This window comes from Nelumbo nucifera, chromosome 5 (genome assembly GCF_055504915.1).
Source record: "Nelumbo nucifera cultivar China Antique chromosome 5, China Antique-T2T, whole genome shotgun sequence".
Classification (NCBI taxonomy): Eukaryota; Viridiplantae; Streptophyta; class Magnoliopsida; order Proteales; family Nelumbonaceae; genus Nelumbo; species Nelumbo nucifera.
Genome location: NC_142653.1, coordinates 28,558,214 through 28,585,416, shown reverse-complemented (window position 1 = coordinate 28,585,416; position 27,203 = coordinate 28,558,214). Strand labels below are relative to the sequence as shown.

Below are 27,203 nucleotides of genomic sequence, written 5' to 3'. Positions count from 1 at the left end.
ATTTCTTTTACAATATTAAAATGAAGAAATAAACAATAAGTTTCAAGTGTTAATAGGTTGGGCTTGAAAAGTTACAATGAAAACTCAATGGATGGAAAGCAAAATGTTTATCTCATGCTTGTAGATCTGTCTTCATACACTCTACCCTTTCCTCCATCTCCACTTATTTTATGGCATCCCATTTATTTTGCTAAGCATATTTTATCTCAAGACAAATGCTTAGGCAAGCGGTTTTTGTAAAGCTAGAATGATGAGGGGTGGTACTACTTTCTAAAGCCATTGAATGAGGGGCTTCGAATTTCGTGATACATTTCATTTTTGAAAAAAACAAGGCTCTTGCATGTTATGAAACTAGGTTAGCCACTTGAAATTGAGAGGTACAGACCTTGGGCTATTTTGAGAACCAAGAATATTCATGATGGCTTTAGTAGGGGTGTCGATTGGGCTGGATTTGGTCCAATTCGATCCAGTCCAGTGTGAGTCCATTACAAATGGATCAGGTCTAATCCAATTCAATGAATAATTTAGGATTATTTTGGACTGGTCCAATTCAATGTCCGGATTGCCCAATTTGTTCAAATTCATTTTGATTTAGATTGGTTTCAACCCAAACCCGGTCCATTGGCACCTATATTCTTATCTTATATCAATGGACCAGATATTGGCTTAATCCAATATAAATTTATTATGGACGGACCAGGTCCAGTCCAATCTAATAAATATTTTAGACCAGATTGCTCCAATCCATTATGTCTTTTTGGTCCGTCCAATCCGTCCAATTCGATTATGGACTGGACAGGGTCAATTCCGAAAACGGTCCATTGACACCCTTAACTACTAGTAGGAGGCCTTCTACTTCTTCCTCAACTTGGGCAAATATTTGAGAGATTAGCTCAAGTAAGTTGTGTTTCGTTTGAAAGAAAAGGTAGAGAAAGGAAGGGAAAGTCGGGGAAACCTTAACAAATTTTGTATAGATTTCCTTACTTTTCCCAACATTTTCTTTTAAACCAAATACAACATAAAGGGTGTGAGATCGCAAGACAAAGATGGTTGAAGTGTTAGACTTTCTTTTTCCTGACCCTTAGCTTGGATGTTGTATCCCATGGACAATAAGCTGTGTTCAAGTTCTTCCAACAGCGAACAGCGAAGGTGATGGTGGCCTCTCTCATTGATGATGAGAATAGGGTGTGGGATCGAGGAATTGTGTATTCTTTCATTCAAGTTACCTATAATACAAGAATCACTCCTGACTCTTTGGTTTGGACTAAGACAATATCAGGCAACTTCTCATATTCTTAAGCTTAATTATAAAGTCTTTGTTCAAAATGTTGTTTCTTCCTCCACCCATAACATGGCATGTCTTGGCCTTTCTTGGAAAGACTTTTGGAAGATCAAGCACCTCCCTCCATGAATTCACATGTTCCTTTGGAGGTGCTTGTGTGGTGCACTTCCCATGTTTGAAAACCTCATAAGGTTGTCTCCTTAAGTTGATATTTTGTGCCCGATTTGTGGTCTATATCCAAAAACTCTTGACCATGATGTGGACACGTTTATTGGGAAGAAGTATAGCCGCTAGCAGCAGCAGTAATTGGGTGTTCTCTATTCTCATCTTATCTAATTCCAACTAGATACAGTTCTATCTTATTTATTCAGCATTCTTATCTTATCTGTTTTCAGTAGTAAGATTAGTAGGGAGTCTTATCTATTTAGTGTCGTTATCTTATCTTATCTGTTTTCAGTAGTAGGATTAGTAGGAAGTCTTATCTATTCAGTGTTCTTATCTTATCTGTTCAGTAGTACAAATTAGTAGGGAGTCTTATCTATTCAGTGTTCTTATCTCCCCTAATCAGGGATCCATCTCCAGTTATGGAAGAAGCTAATTCCAGCCAATATATTTCTAACTCTTCAGATTTTGTGGTAACCATCTCCCGAAAGAAGCTGCCTCCATCTCCTCTCGTGTCAACCTAGAAGGAGCACTTCAGCACCTAGCCCTCTCCATTCTAGATGGGCATCATTTCATAGTTTGTGGTCAAAATAAAGACCAGAAATATTATGAAAATTTCTCCTCCATACTGGATCTGCGTAAATTCAAGATTATTTTAGAGATCCAAATAAATTCGAACTAGCTTATTCCAAGCTAGTAATAGTCAAGTTTATATCTTTATCTGCTTGGGGTGATGCTAGCAAGCCAAAATTCATCACTAAGCCTATTGATAGGAGACCCAATATATTCAACTACTGGGATTATCAAGACGCCTGATACAAAGTCTTCCTATTGCAGAATTCCATCTTTAGACATTCATGGTTTATACGTTTCTTTAAAGATTTTCAAGGCCCATATCCTGATTGGGCATATGTTTGGTGGACCTCTTGTGGAGGTTCAAATGACATTTTCCCTTGCTAGGAGCTCATGGACAAACACAAAGCATTTGGTAAGGGGAGAGCCTACATAGAATTCGATCATGTAAAGCATTTCAAATTCTTCAAAACATTTCGTCTCCCATGGATTATAAAATGAAGTTATCACCTGGGTATTTCTTGGATGCTTCCAACTATTGAGAGAAAAATTGAAATAAAGTGATAGGATAAATTTGATCTCATGGAAATTCTCAAACCCACCTCAGAAGAAGACGACATTTTTTAGTCTATCTTTGAATCCTACATGGACAAGCTTTGAAGTTCCCAGATCTAGACCCACTAGAGCTCGAAGAAATGTCCCTTCGTATGGCCGGAGAGGTGAAAGAAAAAAGCAAAGGAATCTCGAAGGACCTCGAGATTGAAAGTGTCTGTTCTCTCAGCCCGCACCAAGGACATGACACTATTTGAAGATTCCATCTCATCCGAAACAGTAAAAGTTTCGACAACTATTCCTAATAGGACAAGATGGAGATAAGCTAGCATCTCAATAATTAAGATGTGCAATAAGAAAAATCAAAAGGCATCTCAATTTTAGAGGCCTTAGAGATAAGATCGAACAAAGTGGTTCTAGGTTGTCTCTCTTTGGAAGTCTCTGCAACCTCTATATAAGGAGCTCTTCTCTTAGTTGAGGGTGTGCAAAAATTTTTGTGAAGTGCAGAAGTCTCCAAGTTCTTAGTGCTTTGTAATAGTTTGAGTGTTTTTCTTTTCGAGTGATCTTAGAAGTGTGCTATTTGAGCTTTGTAATTTTGTGTGAGATTGTGTGTTGTTATATCATCACTAAGAATCTACCTATTTGTTCTGTATCTTTGTAAGTATCAATATTAAGAAATATTTCAATTTCTATTTTTATTATATTAAGAAATATTTTTGATCGCTATTTTCAATACATTTTCTGCATAATATACTCATCTGCATGTTCTTATTTTCATTGGCTCCATATCCATCCTTTACTATTCATGTTGTTGTTCTAACTTATCCATCCTAACCCTCTTATCATACTGATCACTGTTCATGATACTGTTCACCGGTCATTGTTCACTATTTATACTATGGTGTGGATGAAAACACACCACACTCCAACCAGATAGTTGTTCTACACTATGGACAAAAATGTATGGACCAATCCACACACCTCTATGGTGTTCTACAAGGTGTAGTGCATTTCAGTCCACACCTTGTGTTTGATTCCATGCATCTCGACTACATCATTTAAGATAGCCTATGCCATTAATCATTAAAAACAATATTTTATTTTTTAGTAATATACACAATATAATAATAATAAATTGCTAAAATTTTTAATTAATAATATTAAATAACGCATAATAATATTAATTTTAATAATAAATGGGTAGTAACATTAATGATATTTGATAATATTAACAACAATATGAATAACACTTAATAATAACTAATAATATCGATAACAATTAATATTAATAAAAGTAATATCCAAAACTTAATAATTATAAAATAATATTAACATTAATCAACAAAATAATTAATATTAATAGAAATAATATTCAAAATTTAATAGTTAATAAACTAGTAACTATAATAATTAATAAAATAAAATAATATTTGAAGAGTTGAGAAAGCAAAAGCCAGGTGCGAAAGCAAAAGCCAATTCCATCTGGGACAAGCAAATCATAACTCCCATAAACTTAAAGAGTTGAGAATCAAGAACACATTCTGATTTCTAAAGTAATTTGCAGTTGAAACCCAAGAACCCAATCTATCAACAGTAAGGTTATTCAATTCATCAGAGCTTTTCCTTTTGTTATTGAACAATGTATTGTTACTTCCCCCGCCCCGATAGACCCAATCACCATAGCAGGAATTGACTTCAAAAGGCAAACTTAGAAAGACCTGGGAGGCACCAACTATAGAGCACACCTGGGAAGCACCAACTGCAGAAGCACATCCTTTACTGAGCCTGGCATCACCCAACTAGCCCCAGCAACTTTAATAAAGTGAATTCAGATTGCCCAGGCAGCCAGACAATGAATGTACAGGTGGTCAATGGATTCATCCACTTGTCCCAATAATAGAATGCATCAACACAACAATACACCATGTTCTTGTACTTTTAGAGAGCTCATAGGCTAAGCACTTCAAAGGTCCAACCCTTAGAATATCCTATCTCTTCCTGAACAAATAAAAGGCAATTTTTAGATTCATCTTCATTCCTACCCCCTCATAATTCTCTCTTTTCCGACACAATTTCCAGCACTCAAGCTAATAAATGTTTGGGATTCACATGAAGAAGGTTAAATAGTTTTTAACAAATGATCAAGCAATAACTCTTGTCTTCTTGACATCAACAAGAAAGATATTGAAGGAGGATGCTAATACACCCTTGCTCAGCCAAGGAAAATCAAACTTTTCATGCTAGACCCTGTGTATGGCATTACATTTTGAAGGAGGTTGCTACCATCCCCCTACTGAAGTCAAGTTCCATTAAATCAAGTCAGTTTTAAAATTATGTATAGTTATTATACAAACAAAAGCTTTAGTTTCTGAGTATTTTCTTGAATGTTTTCTTTCGTTGAATATTTAACATGTTCTTTGTATATGCTAGACAGAGTACAGAAAAAAGTAAGGAAAAAGAACACCAACGAAAGAAATGGTTGAAGTTGTAGAAGCTGGCGAATGAGCACTTACCGCCGGTGGTTCGATGCAGCAATGGTTGAAGTTGCAGAAGCGAGTGAGCACTTTTGTTTCTATAGATTAATAGAATATATGTTTATTGCTTTTATAACTCTATAGATGAAGAGGAATTTTGTTTCTCACAGTATATAAACATGCAACCATTCACAAAGCAAAAGAATCGAAGAAGCACGTATTTATCAGCTGTAAAAAAAATATGAAACAAGGGTAAGAGTAGATGGAGATGGAGCACTTAACGTCGGTGGTTCGGTGCAGAAGTGATTGGAGTTGTAGGCAGTGATTGGTGAAGCAAGCAGTGGTGGTCGAAGTTAAGAAGGCAAGTGGAGAAGAAGGGGCAGTAGCAGTGCTCTGTAAGAGAGGTTGCAACAGTAAAAGAAATTAGGTTTACCTTAAGTAAACATTAGATGCGAAGTAGGGGATTAGTCTTCATAGCATACAACGGGGTAGCGTGTTTTGATCCACGAGAAAAACCCATGGATGAGAAATTGGCCCGTGGTGTGAACCGATCCACGAGATAGCGTGGATTTGTCTACACCACAGGCAACCCGAACGTTCTAAGCCACCATTGTGTTTCAAAATGTAATATCTCGTGATCATTCCACGATACCAAACACCACCTAAAAGGCCAAAAACCATTGTTTGGATTGACGGGTCAATGGTTCTACTACATAGGTCAGCGGTTTCTAACCAAACCAAACCAACGGTTTTTGGCCTATAAACGGTCTTAGGGTGAAACAAAACTGGTTGTCTGACTGGTCCTCAAGTCAACCGGTCCGGTCTAATTTTCAAAACCATGAAAAGTAGAGTTTTTTTTTTTTTTTGGGTCTCTGGATGGGTATTTTGACAATTTAAAGCATTTCGTCATCTAACTTAAGGCTAATGGCATATTTGTTTCAAAGCGAAAGTTAACGGGTCTTTATTGCAAATGAAAGTTAAGGGCAATGGTCGCTGACCCATCTACTATAGTACTGTTTTCCCAAAACGAAGAAATCACCTATGTGAAGGAAAGGAATAAAACCCCCTTGACTCGGAGTCTTGGACAGGTCCAAATAGTGCACCCGACACCACTCTCAAGTCTCAAGTGTATGCTTGATATCCCTCCTAAAATCCCTGCGCGCTATACTAACCTCAACTCTCCCAAGTGCCTTTCCCCCGTTCCGTGCCTTCACCTCATACATTACCGACCCAGCTTACCCTCCATACTTCCCAACTTTGTTCGAAGAATAAAAAGCGCGGGTTCATTCCCAGACAGAATCCTTCTTCTCTGATTGAGGAGTTCCCCAAATGGCAAGTGCTGCAGCAGCCATTGACCTGGCCGCGACCCCCAAGTCTGTCGACGAGTCTCTTTGGTGGGACTCTTTCGTCCTTCTCTTGAATGACCTCGAAAACGCCCCTCTATCGCTCGAGCTTCCGCTCTCTCTGGTAAAGCCATGTTATCTCCATTCATTTCACTCATTAGCCACCATTTGGATCTCCGCATTTGAAATCTATCCCTCTTTGTCCAGGTAAAGAAGTTGAAAAACAATCACTCTTGGTTCTTGGATACGGTTTCCCTTTTTAAGCCCCCGAACCAGACATCTAGGGCTGCTCTGGATTCCCATAAAGTTGATGTAGGCTCACATCGGTTGATCATACAACCTCAATTGAAAGATGTGGCTTTACATGTTAGCTCTTGTCTGGTAAGTTTATTATGACTCATTTGTTCTTGCAACAATTAAACCTTGCTGTCTTTCTCCTCCTCCTCTCTCTTCATTTTATATGTTCTAATGCCAATTTTTGAATTTTATTTTATATTTTTGTTTACAACGGCCTTCTGAAACTACCCGGTTTTGACTTAATTATGGTTAACCCTTGGTGTTTCAGGTTCTTGTGTCTTGTTAATTAGGTGACTTAGGTTTATGTTGTGTTAAGTCATAAAAGACAAACACAAGAAAATGCATTTAGACCACTGTATATATCTTTTATACTTTTGATGGTTAAGAAGTTGTTGTGGCTTTGAAAAGAATGAAAAAAATGCATTTAGTCTTTGAGATTCTAATAGTGGAGCATGGAGATATTCTTATATGGTTATACTTTTAATAGAACAGGATATTAAAATTGTCTGTTTGGACCACTTATTGTCTACCCCCTTGCTGTATGTGTGAGATGTTAAAGCAGGAACCCGATTCTTCTGGTTCTAAGAAAGTGTTCTGCTTTATTATCTGATGGCTATGAATGACTATTTTTGGTCTGAGAAAATTTATAGGCATGGCCTACTGGTTGAAATGAATAAGCAGTGCATATATTTTATGTCAAGACAAAAAAATGCTATATATACCAAGACACTGATAAATATGATGCAAATCAGTCTGTGCTGGACTCTTCAAGTTTTATTAGTACTCGAAAATAAATTATCCATTCCTTCCTTAAAAAGTCTAAGCTACGCAAGTATCTGCCTTAGGGGAGAGGATCACAACTGATCCCCATGATCTGGTCTATCTGCAGGAATTAATCTGCACTCTAGTTGAAAAAAAAAAGAAAAGTACAATAGTAACTCTCCTTGATAAGTGTACTGAAACAGGTCAATTGAAACCAGCATAAGCTAAAAACAAGAATGCTAAAGAACCCAAATGCTGCAGAAGTGCAACTCACCATATTAGTTATGTCATTGCATTTTGTGTTGGTTGATAAAAGTATAAGAATTTGATTTTCATGCATACTAAATGAAAACATAATGCATTGATGGCATTTTTTTCTTTAATTTACATTAACCGACATGAATCCATGAGATACACTTCAAATTTAGGTCTGGATCTCCTGAAAGCAAAAATAATGGGAATACCCTAGCACACACCAGGAATATCTCCTATACTTGTATATTAAATTCATGGGGAGTTGTTCCTGTGTGTGGCTTGATACTGTACACTCAGGGTGTTTACAGGATTTATTGCTTTCAGGAAATCCTAGTGCCTCTAGTTTTTGTTTTGCTCTGAAAGACTTAAAGTTGAATTTGCAGTAATTATATTGTTCTTGAAACTTGAAACTTGAAGCCTGAAAGGAAATAATAATGCATTAATGCTCCAGTATCCCTTGACTGAATTCTCCTTTGTTTGATCTTTACATATTTATTTTTAAATTGATTACTTGTTCATGCTTATCCGTCTACTGAATCATTTATTTGATGCTTATCTGTTCTACTGAATCATTTTTTTGATAAGTGATTCTGTTGAATCAATTTTTTTCTGTATTCATGCTAAAATGTATGTTTCTTAGCGTCTCTTCAGTGTCTAGATGAGGTGCAATCATACATTCTTGTCAAACAATCTGTTGAACGTGATAATATGGCTGCAGATTTGAAAAATCAAGAATTTGTGCATTGGGTTAGTAACTATTTACTTTTTTATCCCTCTTGTGTAGTTATACTACAATTTATGATTGTGGCGTTGATTTATACTGCATTCTGCATACTTGTACATGTGATGAAGGTTCTTATGATGAAGTTGCCAGTTTATTGCTATTCTGGTTACAAATAGGATAGACCCTTTGGTTGGTCAGTTTGCTGCTTTCACCTTGTGGTTTTAGCATTTGTACCCTGTAATCCTGTATTACAAGGGCTTTTGAGCCCTGCCTTCCCCTTTGCCCCAATCCATTTATCTACTGGGTTTCAGAAGCATCCATCTTGACCTGATGGAAGGCCTGAGATGTACTCCAAATCTTCGTTGAGGCTTTCTGATTCTGAGAGCTAATTGAGCTTGCCTAACGACTTTGTATTGCTAACTGCCTGCACTTTTCCTCTTTTTGACTAGTGAATGAACGGCAGTAATTGTATTTGATGAGACATCTTTGTCATTTAGTTTCATGTGATTGTATAATGTTTGGTCCTGTTTGAATTTTTTTTACTTAAATTTTAAATAAAGTAGATTCTTTTATGCAATAAATCAAACTTTATGAAGCAAAAGCCCTATTTAGTTGAGGGAGGAGGATGTTTGTATCTTGGTGATTAATTGTACTATAGCTAAGGAGGAGTAGTGCAAAATCTTTGGAGCTTGAGGTTGTTGATCCGTGGCCTTTGAAATATTTTGGTTTACCTCTAGATGGAAAGTAAGGCAATTTCTTTTTTGGTGCTTCATGGTGGAAAAATTGTCTAAAAATTGGGAGCTTGGATAAAGAATTCCTTCTCCCTTAGAGGTATAATCAAATTCATTATCACCTTACAGAGGTGGCAGATGGGTGGGTTGAGTGCCAACCACCCAAATTGACCCACTAACTCACCATGACCCACATTAATTGCTTGTTATTGGGTCGCAACCCACCCTGACCCACCCACTTTGACCCATTTATGCACTACATTCAACCTTTTTTTTTTTCAAAACATAGAAAAAATGTAGTAAAGACAAAAATTGATAAAAATTAAAAAATTATATATTTTAGCAAAAAAGCAGAAATTTCAAAAAAAAACATAGAAATGATAATTGTTTTTTTTTTCAAAGACGTGTATTTCATCCATAAAATCAGAACTGCAAAAATACATAAAATGATATATTTTTTTTAAATTGTATATCTCAACCAAAAAAAGAAAAATTGCATAAAAACAAAGAAAAGGATATATATATATATATATATTTCAATCAAAAAGTAAAAATGTAGAAAATTCATAAGTTGATAAAAAATTCATTATTTCAACCAAATAAACAAAAATTGCAGAAAAAAACAAAATTGATAATAATTTTCAAGAGAAACTCATGTATAACACAATGATTTTCAGAAAAAAAGCCTCATTAGTCATAGTCACAGAGACTCGCTCCTTCAACAGCTTTATCTTCAAACTAAAACAGAAAATAATCAATCAATGCATCATCTCGAAAGTAATTCCAATTATAAAAAGTAATAATTTCTTACATTAAAAGGAAAGTTCTATAAAATAGTTGTAAGGTCAGCTATGTCGTATGGAGCAGAGTGTTGGCAATCAAGAAACAACATGTCCAGAAAATGAATGTGGTAGAAATACGAATGCTAAGATGGAGGAATGGGAAAACTAGAATGGATAGGATTAGGAATGAAGTTATCTGTAGGAACCTAGGAGTGGCTCCAATAGGTGGTAAAATGAGAGAGAGTAGACTAAGATGGTTTGGGCTACAACATGTCCAGAAAATGAATGTTGCAGAAATACGAATTCTAAGATGGAGGAGTGGAAAAACTAGAAAGGATAGGATTAGGAATGAAGTTATCTGTTCGAATCTGGGGGTAGCTTCAATGGGTGATAAAATGAAAGAGAGTAAATTAAGATGGTTTGGGCATGTGCATAGAAGACCGCCAACTGTGCTAGTTAGAAGAAGTGATTTGTTACACATTGAAGGGGCTCGAAGAGCTTGGGGTGGACCAAAAAGCAGTAAAGGACATGGGTAGAAGTAGTAAGAAATGATTTAAGCACTAATAATTTAACAGTGGATATGGCTTTAAATAGAACGGATTGGTGAAACAAGATTCTTGTAGCCGAATCCATATATAGTTGGGATAAGGCATGGATGATGGTGATTTCTTACATTTTGAGATAACACATTGATCCAGAAGTAAAGCTAACAGCAAATAGCTGGGGGGAAGAACTTCAAGCCCTAAGTGGTTCAGATCAAATCAAGGCTTAGATTGAGAATGCTTCCAAAAGCCGAAACCATTTTGAGTTCTGCTTCAGTGGATCAAATGGATTCCATGGATCCCCTTTTCCATATCTTGAGATGATATGTTGATTGATTGTTTTCTGTAAAAGGTAATACTTTCTTACATTTTTGCCAAGAGCAACCCTCAAGTGTTCATCCGTTTCCTGAAGTGACTGTTCAAGCTGCAATGCTTTCTCCTCAAACTCAAATTGAAATCTGTCCTCCCACTGTTGTAATTTCCACTGCTCAGCGTCATTTCCTCTGCTTTCAAACCCTAAACCCCCAAATCCTGCCTAACTTCCCTGAATCTCTTTTTTGACGATGAGGAGAATAAGAAGAAGAGGGAGAAGAAGGAAAAGCATAAAGACGTACTGGGGTTGACATCGGTGGTCACTACAGCAATAGCCGCTAGCAGCTTTTCTCTCTTCTTTGTAACTGCAATTTGTACTCAAGGAGAAGTATCTCTGTAAATGACAATGAGTTAGAGGCATCTCACCCTATGGGTACCCTTGACCCAACCCACCGTGACCCTTTTCTATGAGCCAAATGGGTGGCTTACCCATATTGACCCACTACTCAAATGGGTGGGTTTTGAAGTTGGTGGGTTGGGTGGGTCAAATGTGTCTGGGTCAAAATTGCCAGCCCTAACCTTACCCAATCTCCTAATTTATTTTTCCCTATCTTCCATGCACTTGTAAAATTATCAACAAATTTGGAAAAAGGTTGTGTATGATTTTCTTTAAGAGCAGGTGGCTCTAAAAATGATCAATTATTGAACTGGACCACTGTTTGGAAGAGTAAAGCAAATGAAGGCTTGGGTTTGGGCAGGTTTAGGGATGAGAATATGGCTCTTTTTGGAAAATGGCTAAAAGTTCCTTATTTAATCAAGCTTTGTTTTTTCATTCAGTTATCAAGAGAAGATATGGTCTTCATGTTGGCTTCTAGGTGAGCCTACAACATCCTTGCAAAGCTATTGAGGTTATTATTCCTTGTTTTTGATTGGTAATGGTCAATTTTTTTTTTGATTATTAGGGCTGTTCACAAAATAGTTAGAACTGATCAAACTGACCAAACCGGCCCGATTCAACCCGATTTGATCGGTTCTAAAAAATGATCAATCGGTTCTGGATTAGAAAAATGTAGAAACTGATACTTTGGTTCAGCTTTGGTTTATTATATTATAAACCAAACTAAAACCGGCTCGATGTGTCACTTTCAAATTTGACATATTAATGTGATGTCATGCACAATTTTTATTATGACACTGGGTCCTTGGGTCCCATAGTGTCAATTCAATGTCTTATACTGTTGTTTATCACTCGCGAAATTTCAAGTACTCATCCATTTACCCAAAAAATAAAAGCTAGTCCCCCAAATCCAGCTATAGGCTTGCATCCTCAATCCCCATTATGACACTGTGTTATTTGAACCTCTTACTTCGGTTAATGGATTAAACCGACCAAATGCATTTAAAGTCGGTTTAACGGTTGGTACGTGTAAATTAAATCAAGCTGAACCGACCCGTTTACAGCACTATTGATTATGAAAAAAGTTATCTAATTACAAAAAATAAATGTGGCAGAAATGCATATGTTTAGATGTATGAGTGGAAAAACTAAAAAGGACAGGGTTAGAAATAAACTCATTTGAAATTTATCGAAAAAAAAAAACTCATTTGAAGGAACATAGGAGTAGCTCCAATAGGTGATAAAACGAGAGAATGTAGAGCAGGATGGTATGGTCATGTGCATAGAAGACTGTGTATATAGCATTAGTAAGTAGTAAAACGAAGTGATCTGCTGCAAGTTTTTATTTTTCATTTTTTTAATCTTGAAAAAGTAAGGTATTGTATTGCAAAGAGAAAATGGTTATATCAGCCCATGCACATCAAGGAGCTGTACATTGGGAATATACAGTATAGAGATGATAATATTGTTTACCAAAAAAAAGATGATAATGTTGCTGTTTACAAAAAGAGTGTATGTAATTCAAAAAAAGAGCTGTGTGGAGCTCTTTGAAATGTAAGGATTTCTTTCCTCCCAGATGGTCCAAATTATTGGAGTGGGACACATTCCCTCCAAAAGCTTGCCACTTAGGGGTGCTAATGGATCGGATTCTGATCCAATCCGATCCTATATTGTTGGATTCGGATCTCCCCTGTTCAGATCTTCGGATTGGATTGGATCAGAAAATAGGATCCGATCAAAAATCAGATCGGATTTGGATCACCCCTATCCGATCTGAGAAGATCTGATCCAATATATATATGTTATATATATATATATATATAACACATATGTGTTATTTATTTATTTATAAATATATTATTTGTATTGTATTTTTTGTAAATTTGTTATGTTAATTATTATTATTTTTTATAAAAAACAAGTATATATATGATGAAAATAGTTGAAAGCTACTTGTATTTTTTTTTATTAAATTATTATATTTTATTTTTCTTTTAATAATTTATTAATTTTCTAAGAAATTTAAATTGGAGTGGATCAGATCTGAAAATCCAACTTCATCGGATTCAAATTCAAATCCATACTTATGAGATCCGATTGGATCTTTGGATCAGATCGGATTGTCTCTTAACAGTGTTAGATTGGATTCGGATAATACCCTGATTCAAATCTGATCTGATGCGTTTGCATCCCTATTGCCACGGTTTCTGAGACCACTAAATACTAGCTTCTGAATAGATAGAGGTGTAAAATGGGCCATGGGCAGCCTGCGGGCCGTCTCGGGCCGTGCTGCCCTCCCCCGGGATAACTTGGGGGGTTGGCTCGGCACGGCCCAAGCCCGTGCGGGCCTGTGCTGTGCTGCAGGCCAGGCTGGTCTGTAGGTCAAGCCGGGCCGTGGATCGGGCCAAAATTTATTTAAAAAATTGAAAAAAACTTAAAATTTTAATTTTATATGAATTTTGATGTATACAATTGCTTATATATACAATAATTAAATAAATTAATATAATAAAATTGAAAACAATTGTTTATTTTATCAATATATTATATATTATTATATAATTATAATTTATATAATATATTATATATAAACATATAAAATGTATAAATATATTATAATGTATATTATATATATATATATATATATATATATATATATATATATATATATATATATATATATATATATATTATGGGCCATATCGGCACGTGGGTCGCGGGCGGAACGACCGCTCGGTAGTGCCGTGCTGGCCCAGCCTGCGGACCTAAAACCCCAGGCCCAGCATGGCCTACACAATCGTGCCGTGCCTGGCACGGTCCACGGACCATTGTGCTGGGCTGGTCCAAATTCGTGCCGGGCCGCCGGTGGCACAGCCCGATTTACACCTCTATGAATAGAGACTGAACCAGCTATAGCAAACATCCACTCACCCCAAAGCTTTGAAATAACTGTCCAGAGCTTATAGCTGAAATTGCAATGCAAAAAGAGTGGTCTAAGATTCCAAACTTTGAGCATATAAGATACATCAAGTATTGTTCTGATTCATCCCCTCTTGATAAGGTTGTCTGTACTTAGGCATCATCCTAATACTGCAGAAGCTAGAAAAGGTTGTCTATAATCAGACTCTTGGGAGCACAGTTTCCTGTATAAAGATTTCACAGAAATAGCCGGGCCTATCCTAGGCCCAGTCTCCTTATCTTTATGATCAACACAGGGTAGCACATGCTGTATTTCTGTAACAGTTCAATAGAAGAGTTAACCTCCTAGTCATTTAGGTCTCTCCTGAACTTGGGGCACCAGATTATGGAGTTGTTTTGGGTTTCATAACATTCAACCACCAATGCTTTCATGTTTGAGCTGCTGGGCAGAGAGGGCAAGGAAGGAATCCTTCAAAGGGCATTGTCACACCACGGGGACTTAATTCTGTCACCCTTACTTTGTATTTGATTCCTTTTAAGAAAACTTGAGCTACTTTTACGATGCTTGTCTATGAAAGGTCTAGAAGTGCTAGGTGCAATGACCTCATAAAAGGACTTAGTTTGAAGTAGTAAGAAATGATTTAAGGATTCAATTTAACAATGGTGGAGTGCATCTGGAGGCTTATGTGACAGGTAAATACCACTTTGACTAAAAGGAAAATTCTATAAAACGGTTTTAAGGCCAGCTGTGTTGTATGCGCAGAGTGTTGGGCAGTTAAGAAACAACATATCCAAAAAATGAGTGGCAGAAATGTGAATATTTAGATGGATGAATGGTAAAACTAAAAAAGACGGGGATAGAAATGAAATCATATAAATGTATACCCGGGAGTAGCTCCAATAGGTGATAGAATGAGAGCAAGTAGATTGAGATGGTTTGATCACGTGCATAGAAGACCATCCACACCACCTATTAGGGGCTAGAAGAGCTTGGAGCAGACCAAAAGTTTAAGGGGCTAGAAGAGCTTGGAGCAGACCAAAAGTAATTGGGGAAAGTAATAAGGAATGATGTAAGGACCCATAGTTTAATGATGGATATGCCACCGAACAGAATGGAAAGGTGAAACAGGATTCATGTAGTTAATCCCTGTGACAACTGACAAGTGATTATGAAATTAACAATGGATGTGACACTGAACAGAATGGAAGGGTATAATAGGATTTCATGTAGCTGACCCCATATAGTTGGGATAAGGCTGAGATGATGGTGATAACAAAGATTGTGCTTAGCACCCTTATTGTTAGACTTAGGCTAGCCCCACCCACCTAACATACTTCAGATCTTATTACTTTACCAATCATTTTTGTAGGGGAATATTTCCTAGTGTTTTATATAAACACTTATGATAGCCTCCAGAAGAGAAGGTCTTGTTGGTTCCCATCATCAGATATCTACTTTCTTTGTTGAGCAAGTTGTGAAACTATGAATTACCTGCTAATTGCTTGTTCTTTCACTTCTAGCATTTGGAAGCAGAAGCACTTTTTTTTTCTTTGTTAGGTGAAAATGGAGTGTTCCTCAGGACATCAAAAGCATTTTCAGCTCATCTTTGTTCTCACCTCCTAAGAAGAGGGGAAGTGGCTATCGAGGTGCACAAGAACTGCTGTTGTATTAGAGGAGAGGAATGCAAGGATCTTCAAAGAGAAATCACTACAGAAGGATGCTATCATAGAAAATATTTCTATTAGGGTGGCCCATTGGGTAATTGGATGCATTATCTCCTTTTACTACTAATGACATCATTTAGAATTGTAATACTGTGACTAATTCTTCTTATCCTCGGAGAATATGAACATTGTTGTGGCTTTCATCCCCTGCCTAATATGACAAAGATGAACTTTGATGGTTGTAGGTATGGGTAATCTTTGGAGATTTTGGAGTGGGAAGTGTTCCTAGAAAATGTGAAGGGCATAAAAAAAGATGGCTAAGTTGTTTGACATTTTATTCATCAAAAAAAAAAAAAAAGATGGCTAAGTTGTTTGACATTTTATTCATCAAAAAAAAAAAAAAAGATGGCTAAGGAATTGGGAACCAGTTATAGGTGTGGAAACCAAGAATGGCTAATGGTATGTCTGATGCATTTGCTAGATAAAGCAGTCGGTAAGGAGCTTTTGTATTGGGGTCATAGTTTTCAAAGCACCAAGGCGAGGCTAGGCGACTGGGGGGCGCCTTGTCGCCTAGTCACCTAGGTGGGTGCCTAGGCGTCGCCTAGGCGATGGATTTTTTTATGTTAAAACATAGATCCTAGGGTAGTTCCCTAGGTACCATAACCATATTTCTTTAATAATTGTTCATGATTTTCATAAGAAAGTATAAATTTCATATTAAAGTATAGAAAATCAACATATTCATGAGAAAAAAAGGAAGAAGGAAAATAAAATTCAAAAAATATAGGGGATGTACCCTTATTTTTGTTATAGGAAAAGAAGAAAATAAAAAGTATTGGTAGTAGTAGTAGTAGTAGAAGAAGAAGAAGAAGAAGAGGAGGCAGCGGGGTCTGTCCCTTGAAGGGATGCTTTATCCTTTGGCTTATATTGCTTTATAGTTTATACAACATTCTTTATATTATTACCTTTATAAAAGTTTTGACAGTTACTGATAAAAATATATTTCCCCATTTGTTGAAATACATGCCCAGGTGCACAGGTAAGGTGCATTTTAAGTCATGTACCTTGCTAAAACCCAAGTGACACCACTATCAAGAGGCACATTCTTGGGTTGCTTTGTGCCTCAACCTGGGTGTGCGCCTTTTTATAAGTTTGTTTATTTAGTTTTTTTTTTTTTATGTTTTTGTGTGTTTTACACTTTTGTAATAGTTTATTAAATTCTAATTAACCTTTTATTGTTGCTTATACATTATTAATGGACTATTAACTTTTTAAAGACATAAAAACAAAGATTTTTAAATACTTGAAGCCCTAGCTGTTGTGAATAGGATATCAAATGACAAAATTTAACTAAAGAAGTAACACGAGTCTAATTGATCTCCAATCCTTAATCTTAAACCAAAATGACTTGTGATCAAAATAACTAATTGGCTTTCCGCCTTTGTCATGGCTCCAAGCTTCTAAGATTAAGAATATGGGACTTCTAACATCACACTAGCTACCTACAGGGATGTAAATGGTTTAAAGTGTCGATACACCCAATACACATGAACAGCCGTATCAGGTGTTTCTCTACTTAAGAACTTTTTTTTTTTTTTTCAAAATTGCATTAGGGGGTCGGTTTTAAGCATGTCTACCCCCTGAAAATGGTCAAAGTCCAAAACACCCCTTATTTGAGGTTTTGGACAACTCTTGATACACACATATCGTATCGAAATTTTGAACCTTGGTGATGTGTCTAGGTGATTAACAAACACATTGAGAGTTTTATAGGCTTGAATTGTTGAATGGTTGAAGCATGTTGGTCTTGGAAATCTAAGAGCTTCTAAAGTGGGTGGAGTTGTAAAGGATCATGGGGGAATATAATCGTAAGTTATTCTGGACTAGTTGGCTTTGGGAACTCTCTGAGGGCAGAATTGCTAGCCTTAATTTATGGTCTGAACTGTGGTGAGGCAGGACCGGAGGAATGTGCAATTGGAAGGTGATCGTCAAACTGTTTTAAGTTGGATGAGGACAAATGGTCAATTCCCATGGGAGTTTAGAACTCTGGTGAGACAAGCTCTCTCACTAGGTGCTAGACCTGTTCATGGGCCGGGCTTTTAGTCTTCATTAACGAAAAAATGATAGGCCCGAGCCCGAGCCCGGCCCTACCAACGGGCCTAGAACTTGGGCCCGAGCCCGGCCCTGACGAAAAGCTCGGGCCCGGGCCCGACCTAATAAAAGAAATTTAAAATTTTTCCTACATTATCTATTTTAATTCAGATATTTTTCCCCTATTTAAATAGACAGTTTTACATTCTTAAATCAAAAAATTTATTCAAATGGGCATCACATAACCCATTTTAATTTCATTCTTTTTTTCTTACAATCAAGTGAATCAATTCAATCAACAACCTTCTTTAAGGTTGTTTAATATATTCCCTGTTGTTTGGTTGTTTCTATACAACCAAGGCAAACCTGAAATAAAACACATAAGAGCAAATCATATAGGTTCATATTCCTACAAATAGCATCACACACTAAAACTAAATTCATATAACTTCAAGTTCATGTTCCTCCAAAGTCAAAAAAAAATAATCTGAATAAAACAAACAAAATCCATAAAACATATTCTCCATCCATTCTTAAATTCATCAACAAGATGGAATATTCCAACTCTCAAGTTCCAAGCCATTCTAAAAAATAAAATAAAAGATTTCATTGCCCATATGACCATATGAAATAAAACATTTTCTAGGCTTCTAGCCATCTCCATTCATTCTTGAATTCACCAACAAGATTGAACATTCCAACTTCCAAGTTCCAAGCCATCCTACAAAAGAAAATAAGAGATAAATTCAGTACCCATGTCACATATGTAATTTGTTATCATGTCAAATGACAAATAAATAATGGAAATATATGTTATTATAATACCTAAAACATATCATCAAGTTCAACATTTTCATCATCATCATCACTACTATTTGATTCTCCATCATCTTCTAACAAGCTTGATCGTGAAGAAGCCCCTAACAAGTTTGATCCCCTTGCATACAATTGGAAAATCTATTAGAAAAAATTCAATGAATCATATATTTTAATAAACAATAAATAAAAAAAATTACCTAATACAAGGCCTTGTGCACGAAGCCAATCTTCAAGACAAACCAAAGCTTGAATTGTCTTGGACTTAAGTGAACTTCTCCAAGGATTGATCACCTTCTTTCCAATGCTAAATGTAGATTCGGATGCAACTATGGAAATAGGAATAGCCAAAATATCTCGAGCCATTGATGCCAATTCAGGATACCTAAGTGAATTCTTATTCCAATACTCCAAAACATCAACATCTGCTTTGATATCAAGGTTTTGTTCCTCCAAGTAAAGGTCTAATTGAGTTTTTTCACTTTGAATATTTCTTTTTGAATTCAAAAATTGGTCATAATCCTCAAACCCGTCACCATCATCATTTCTCTCACTCATGTCAAATTGACTAGAAGATCCAACAAAGGAGGTGGAGGAAAAATTTTCTTTGTATTCATTAAACAAATCATGGAGAGTTTTAGTTATAGCATTAACATGTTCCTCAGCTTCATCCCCATAAAGTTTATCAAAACAATACTCCACTAACCTAATCTTGCAACGAGGATCCATCACAGCAGCACAAGACAAAATCATACTATATTCAGCCCAATATTTATCAAATTTCTCCTTCATTTTTCTAACCATGTCAGTTATAAAATTCTGAGGTTCCTTACTCACTAACATCAAATGTTTATGAATCATCCACACTCCCTTGAAGTAAATGTTTGAAGTAGGGTACTTAGTGGCAGAAAACATGCAAGTAACATCATAAAAAACCTTTAAGAACTTGTGAAGCTTATCCACGTTTCCCCATTCTTCTTCCGAAAGCATAAACATTTTAAAAATATTATCCCTTTGCCCCCAATGTTGTAAGACTTGCTTATAATAAATGGCATGTTCAAGCATCAAATAAGTTGAATTCCATCTCACACACATATCTAACCTCAATCTTCTAGTTGTGTTTAAGTGAATTTTTTTCAGCAAGTTCATAAAATCTATGCTTTCGGGCAGCTGATTTCTTTATATTTTTCACACCATCCCGAATTTTACAAACAACATCATCAACAATATTTAAACCAGCTTGCACAATAAGATTCAAAATATGGCTACAACAATGAACTTTGAAAAAATCACCACCACACACCAAAGATTTATGTATTGAAGATCTCAATTTCAAAGAGTTAGCCATCACATCATTGTAACTAGCATTATCTAATGTGATGCTAAAAATTTTCTGATCAATATTCCATTCGCTTAAGCACATGGCCACCTCATCTACTAAAGACAGTCTATCAAAAGGAGGTGCCAAAGCTTTAAAGCGAATAATTCTTTTTTGTAACTTCCAATTGTTGTCAATCCAATGAGTAGTTATACACATGAATTCATTATTAGTGTGCTCAGATCTCAAATTATCAGAAGTTAAACAAATCCGACCAAGTGTATTAGACAAATCACTTTTCACACCCTCTCTCTCTTTCACATAACTAGACATGATATCTCTTTTAGCAGTATGCCTACTCACATTTTTAAATTCAGGATTTATAGATTGAACAAAGAATCTAAAACCAGGCTCTTCAACAGTAGTAAAATGGTGTTTTCCACATACAAGAAAAATTGATAATGCCGTACGAGACTCTTGTTGATCAAACTTGTAGTTTTTCAAAGAAGTACTCCCTCAGTGTTTGATTGAGTAGTTACTTTGTACTGTCTAATATCCTGAATTCTATGTCTAGGGCAACGCTTTAAATGACGCTTCAAGTGAGTAGTTCCCTTACTTGCCTTACCTTGTAATATTTTCATGCAGTGCTTACATCGTGCCTTCTCCGAATTAATCTTTTCCATTTCTTCCCCCACCTTAGATGTCAATCTTTTCTTAGTGGAAGTCTGGTCAAACTCTTGATAGTCATCATCAACTATATCTACTCCAGCAGCCGCATTTTCACTTGCCATTGACATGACAGTAATTATTAAATATGAAATAACCTGCATAATGAATTCTAATTTTATCAATAAGACAAGCATATATTAAATAAAAAACTAAAAGAAATTTCTACAATTTGTTTACATTAAAAAAGAATATAATTTCTGAATCTACAAAAAAAACCAATTGCAGATTATTCAATATAAATTCTGAATTCAATAATCAATATAAATTCTGAATTCAATAATCAATATAAATCAGAATTTATTTACATTAAAAAAGAATATAAATTCAATATAAATTCTAAATTCAATAATCAATATAAATCAGAATTTATTTACATTAAAAAAGAATATAAATTCAAAATAAATTCTGAATTCAATAATCAATATAAATCAGAATTTATTTACATTAAAAAAGAATATAAATTCAATATAAATTCTGAATTCAATAATCAATATAAATCAGAATTTATTTACATTAAAAAAGAATATAAATTCAATATAAATTCTGAATTCAATAATCAATATAAAATCAGAATTTATTTACATTAAAAAAGAATATAAATTCAATATAAATTCTGAATTCAATAATCAATATAAATCAGAATTTATTTACATTAAAAAAGAATATAAATTCAAAATAAATTCTGAATTCAATAATCAATATAAATCAGAATTTATTTACATTAAAAAGAATATAAATTCAATATAAATTCTGAATTTATTTACATTGTCAAAATCTTTTCAATCTTTGTGTCACAGTCCTCTTTCTCGCATATGCCTTCTATGCTAAATGCTGATCTTTCCAAACTATGAAATGCAGGAAAAAAATGTCAAAATTCATTCGTACCCATAACTCAAATGCTCTTTTTCTTTTGGGCTGGTCTAGTCTCCCTATTTGGACCGTGCCCTATAGAGGGTCGGGAGTCCGGACAAACATGGGAATGGGATAGGTCAAATTAAACGGGTTTAGAAGATGCTCTATATGCTGTCCTGCTTCTAACTGTGAACTCTAACGTGGTTCATAGTCTCAGTCTGATTAATCCAAACAATTCAGCTCTTAAGGACAACAATATAGATATATGCCCTTCTGTGAAAAAAACCAATCATGTCCATGCCCCATTAGGTTAATGGGGGGTGAAGAACAATTTTGGGCCCATAGATTTGTGGATCAAAGCACACAAACTTTTACAAGTGACCAATTGGCTACCTACCACACACCCACAAGCCCATATTTTTTTTTATTTAAATAGAAAACATGAATAAAGCTAATCAGTGCACACGACAGTTCTATTGTCTCTGCTTCTGTTCAGCCCTTCTTCTTCTTCTTTCCTTAGTACGGACTCCCTTTGACCTTATTGGGTCAGTGTAGTTAATGTTTTTCTCTCCTTCTTGTGTTCCAAAGACTGAACTGGGTCCTAAAGCTTCTTCTGCCTGAGACATGGTTAAGCATCATTTGTCAGTTGGTTACAGCAGAAAGCCATGTATTTTTGGGTTTTTTTTTTTTTTCGGGAGAGGGGACTAATTATGAGATCCCTGGTTAGCTTAGCCCCCTCAAAGAGGGAAAATTGACAAGAGGAAGCAAAGCTGCAGAATTTCGAGAGAAGGTGTTTTGTTGTAAAAGTAAAAATATCAACACAAGTCGCATTCATTCAATGGGTATTACTGCTGAAATCTGTAAAATAATATGAGTAAGCACCATCAAGAAAGAAAACAGAGGGATGATCGGTTTGGAGTGGGGTAAACAGGTCAAAATCTCCATGTATCGGACGTGAGCCCAATACAAGCCACCAACTCTCCCAAGTGCTGCCACTCGGACCGAGTGGGGTTTATCATGACATCATCTCCATCGTGTCCTGAGTGGCTGAGTCTCCTGATGTTTCTGTTCAAGCACTAACAAGTTCTCAGTTCTCACCCCATCCCTCTTTTATGGCTTACAAGTTACAACATTTCTCTTATTTTGTTGTTTAATTTTATTTGATTATTTCTGTATATTAATTGTTTCTAGACAGGGAGAAGAAACAAGCCACTTCTGCGGTTCTGCCTTGTTCAGAAACAATAGGACCAACTGTTATAAAAACAGTAAACACTAAAGAGGACTCACCGCCACCGCCGGTGATTGTATTCGCCGGAGAGTTCGCGGTGAATTGGTGACTGTGGTCTGTGAGCTGCGAGCTTGACCTGCGATTTTGACAATGATCACTTGATCAGTTCGCGTCTGAGAAAGAAAGAGAGAGAGAGAGAGAGAGAGAGAGCTCACCGTTGCCGCCGGAGTTGTTGCGCCAGTGAACGTTCGCCGCCTCGTCGGTTGTGGCTGCCTGAGAGTGTGAGGATGAGAACAATGCACTGTGGAGGATGTGGAGAACTAGAGATTGGAGATGAAGGGTCGGCTGAAAAAAAGAATGGGAAGAGACATAGATGTCTCGACTAGGGGTTTTATTTAGGTTTAAGTATAGGTCGGGCCGGGCCGGGTTATTTTGGCAAATCCCGAGCCCGATTCGAATTTATTGCGGGCTGGGCTTTTTGGCCCGAGGTTAAGCCCGCGGGCCCATATACTTGTTCAAGCCCGTCCGGGGGCCGGGTCAGGCCGGGCCGGCCCGTCGGGCCGCCCGGCCCATGAACAGGTCTACTAGGTGCTACTTGGGATGCCTCATTTAATTGGGTACCAAGGAGCTCTAATATGTTGGCTGATTCTTTAGCAAGAGCAGGGGTGGGTAGGGAAAATTTTGAATGGGGATGCCCAGGGTTGGGTGCTAATTTGTAATTTGTCTTTTTTGTAAGCTTCTTTTGTAAAGTTTCTTCCTTTTTTCTATTGGAGTGAATCACCTAGCAAGGTGTTGTAATGTTCTATATTGTCGGTTTTCGGCCTCAGCTTGTTTTTTTTGAGCAGATTGGTTCTATTTCAATGAAATATTTCCATTACTAATAAAAAATCCACATTTGTAGTAGGTACACATAATTCTCTCTCTCTCTTCTCTCTTTTCTTTCCTCAGACTGGCCTCACTTACATTTTAGAAAATCCTCAACCTAAGCCTGCTCAAGTTGCACTCCTACTTTGTATAATAATGTGATTTTAGTTTGGCATATATCTCTAACATATATCAATTGATAAACTTATAATGTGAAGCCAAAAGCTTTGATCTGGGGATAAAGGACCCATTGCTAGTTTGAGACCTCCCCCTCCCCCAATAATTTTTCATGTGTCCTAGTTTAGGATGATCAAGACTCACCATTCAATAGGTCATATCTTGAAGATGGTTTGCTAAATTCAGTTTAAAATCTTATCACAATGTGGGTTTTTGTAGAGAACATTTGGATGGTGGTTGGAAGTTCTACATAAACTCTTTTAAATCTCAGATAATGATACATGAATCAGTTGTTTAAGGTGAAGCCCAAAAACAAAGGAAGAAGAAGAGAAAGGAGGAGAAGAAGAAGAAAGTTACGAAGGTGTGTCTCGAGTTACTATTCACACCATAGACAAAAAAGTTTATAATGTTGCTGAACGTACAAGTTTTCCCTTGGGTGCCCAAATAAAAAGAGGAAATGAAAAAACCAAAAAAAGGCCCTTTCATCCTATTGCATATTCTCAACACTCCTATCTATCATGCCCAGCTTGCCTAGGTTACTATCGAACTTTGGCTTGTGAACTCCTTTAGTAAAGCAGTCAACAAGTTGATCCTCAGGTCTTATAAAGATTAGGCAAATTTCTCCACTATCAATTTTCTCTTGGATGAAATGCCTATCCACTTCAATATGTTTTGTATGTCATGGTGAATTGGATTATGAGCATTGTTTATAGTTGCCTAATTGTCATAGTAAAGTCTCATAGAATTTTCTGTTGGAATCCCCATTTCCGTTAACAAGATTTTCAACCATAACAACTTTGAAACCCCATGAGCCATTGCACTGTATTATGCCTCTGCACTAGAGCGAGCAACAATAGATTGCTTCTTGCTCTTCCAAGATATCACATTGCCCCCCAACTAAGGCACAATAGCTAGAAGTAGATCTTCTATCGTCCATTGACCCTGCCCAATCTGCATCTGTGTAGGCCTTGATCTTCAAATGCCCATGATTGGAGTATAACATTCCTTTGCCAAGACACCCCTTCAAGTAAGCGAGAATCCTGTTGATAGCTTGCATGTGAGAGGTTCTGGGCATATATTGACTAACCACATTGACTGCATAGGATATATCTGGTCTTGTCAAACATAGATAGAGAAGACAGCCAACCAATATTTGATAGACCTCTCTATTTAGAAGAAAATCTCCATATGTGGCATTCAACTTGTGGTTAGGGTCTATTGGGGTTCCAACTGGTTTACACCCCAATTTTCCAACATCCTGGAGCAAGTCAAGAACATATTTTCTTTGAGAAATGAAAATACCTTTATTTGATCTTGCTGTTTCAATTCCCAAAAAGTATTTAAGATCACCAAGGTCCTTGACTTCAAACATGGAGGCAAGAAAAGATTTCAACTCAGAGATTTCTAGAGATCACTGTTTTAAAAGGCACGCTTGAGGCGCAAGGCAAGGCGCATTCCAGAGTTGGCGCCTCACATGGGTCAAGGCCGTCAGACTTTAGGAAGGCGCTCGCCTTTGCGCCTAAGGCGTGCGCCTCAGGCCAGGCACCAGGCGGTCTAGGTGAGCGATTATTTTAAATTGCCCTTTCTTTTTTTTGTTTTTAAATTTAGTTTTATAGATGATTATAATTGTATTTATAATATTTATTTCCTTTTATGTGCCAAAATATTGGGATATGGTATGGCAAATTTGAAAGAAAGAATTGAAGACCCAATCGAGAGTGAAAAAAACTTGTCATGCAAGGCTTTCACAAAAATCTTCTCAGACTCCCACTATCAGTCGAAGTCTTGAATGGCAAAGTTCAGAGCCCTTAGCCCTCAACCCCCTGGTTCTTCTTGGATCATCAAGTTCAGGTCTGTCTCAGTTATCTTAGACTCTCAATCGAACAACCATCTTCGAAGTTCGATTATCAGAGGCCATCTCTTAGTCGGACCACCAACTGCAGCGTCTTCAACTCTTCAGAAAAACAGGGGCTTTGCCCAATCAGTTTTTTTCGTTGTGTTACTGTTTCTTTGCTTTTTACACTGAAAACAGGGGTTCCGCCCGCCTCCTCCTTCTTCTTCTTCTTCTTCTCCTCCTTTTTCTTTGTTCACAGAAAAATAGGGGCTTTGCCCAATCTTTGTTTTCATTGTGTTTCTTCTTCGGGAATTGTTTTACACTAAAACAGGGGCTCCGCCCCCTTCTTCTTCTGTGATTGTTTTACACTAAAACAGGGGCTCCACCCCCTTCTTCTTCTTCTTCTTCTTCTTCTTCTTCTTCTTCCCTTGTCTGTTTCACACTAAAATAGGGGCTCCGCCCCACTGTTACACAATGTTTTTTATCAGCAAATATTAATTTGAAAACAGTAAAACAGGGCTCCACCCCATTCTTTTTTTTTTTTTTTAATTTTATTTTCAGTTTTTTCTTTACTTCTTTCTTCCCCCACTTTGTTTTTTGATATTTTCCTGTGCGCACGCCTCGCCTTGCACCTTGCGCCTTAGGCGCATTTGGAACTTGTCGCTTTTTGTGCACCTTTTTCTTTTAAAACACTGCCAACGATGTCATCTCCAATCAAAACAATATCATCTACAGAAACTATCAGCATAGTCACCTGATCATCATGCCTTCTTATGAACAAAGTATGTTTAGCCTGCGACTGAGAGAAGCCAACTGTCAAGATTGCTCTTTTGAATCTATCAAACCAAGCTCTTGGAGATTGTTTACATCCATATTGGGACTTCTTTAAGTGTCAAACCTTTCCCTCACTATTAGGAAGGCTCACTCCTGGTGGTAGGTCCATATAAACTTCCTCTTGTTGGTCTCCGTTAAGAAAGGCATTTTTCACATCCATATGATATACAGGCCAAGAGAAGTATGCCACAAGAGACAAAATCACACAAGTAGAACTCATTTTAGCTATTGGAGCAAACGTTTCTCGGTAATTCAATGCCATAAGTCTGAGTATACCCTTTGGCTACCAACCGTGCCTTATATCTTACAGCAGAGCCATCAACTTTGTGTTTGATTGTATACACCCACTTATATCCAATTGTAGATTTATCCTTGGGAAGAGAAACAAGCTCCCAAGTCTGGTTCTTTATGAGGGCATCCATTTCTAGATTCACAACTTTCCAAGGAGGTGATTTCACTGCCTTTGTAGCACTATGAGGAATAAAAACAAAAGCGATAGAATATAGGCACAATAAGAGGGTGAAAGAGCATCATAGGAAACATAATTGGTGATGGGGTAGTTGGTGCACTTTCTCTTTCCCTTGTGAATGGCAATGGGAAGATCAAGGTTGGGATTAGTGATAGGAGCATTAGTAGGTTCAAGAGGAGTAGGATCAAGGTTACCTGAGTTCGGGTGTTCAAATTGTGA

At 36.7% G+C, this 27,203-nt stretch overlaps 1 protein-coding gene and 1 long non-coding RNA gene across 3 annotated transcripts in view; both read left to right on the top strand.

Annotated features, from left to right (window-relative positions):
- The first annotated feature begins 4,747 nt into the window (after positions 1-4,747).
- LOC148791347 (uncharacterized) lies at positions 4,748-5,127 on the top strand. The gene is made up of 2 exons (XR_016076135.1): positions 4,748-4,887; positions 5,000-5,127. It is a non-coding gene; the product is annotated as an uncharacterized LOC148791347 (long non-coding RNA).
- A 953-nt stretch (positions 5,128-6,080) lies between these two features.
- LOC104600140 (nucleoporin (DUF3414)) overlaps positions 6,081-27,203 on the top strand; it is a 117,193-nt gene continuing 96,070 nt past the window's right edge. Inside the window, exons 1-3 of one of the 2 annotated variants that reach the window (XM_010262981.3) lie at positions 6,081-6,510; positions 6,594-6,767; positions 8,352-8,447. In XM_010262981.3, the coding sequence (XP_010261283.1) occupies positions 6,373-6,510; positions 6,594-6,767; positions 8,352-8,447 (408 nt within the window). In that variant the 5' untranslated portion in view covers positions 6,081-6,372. The remainder of the gene's footprint in view (positions 6,511-6,593; positions 6,768-8,351; positions 8,448-27,203) is intronic. The other variant, XM_088887399.1, reaches the window with a different exon arrangement.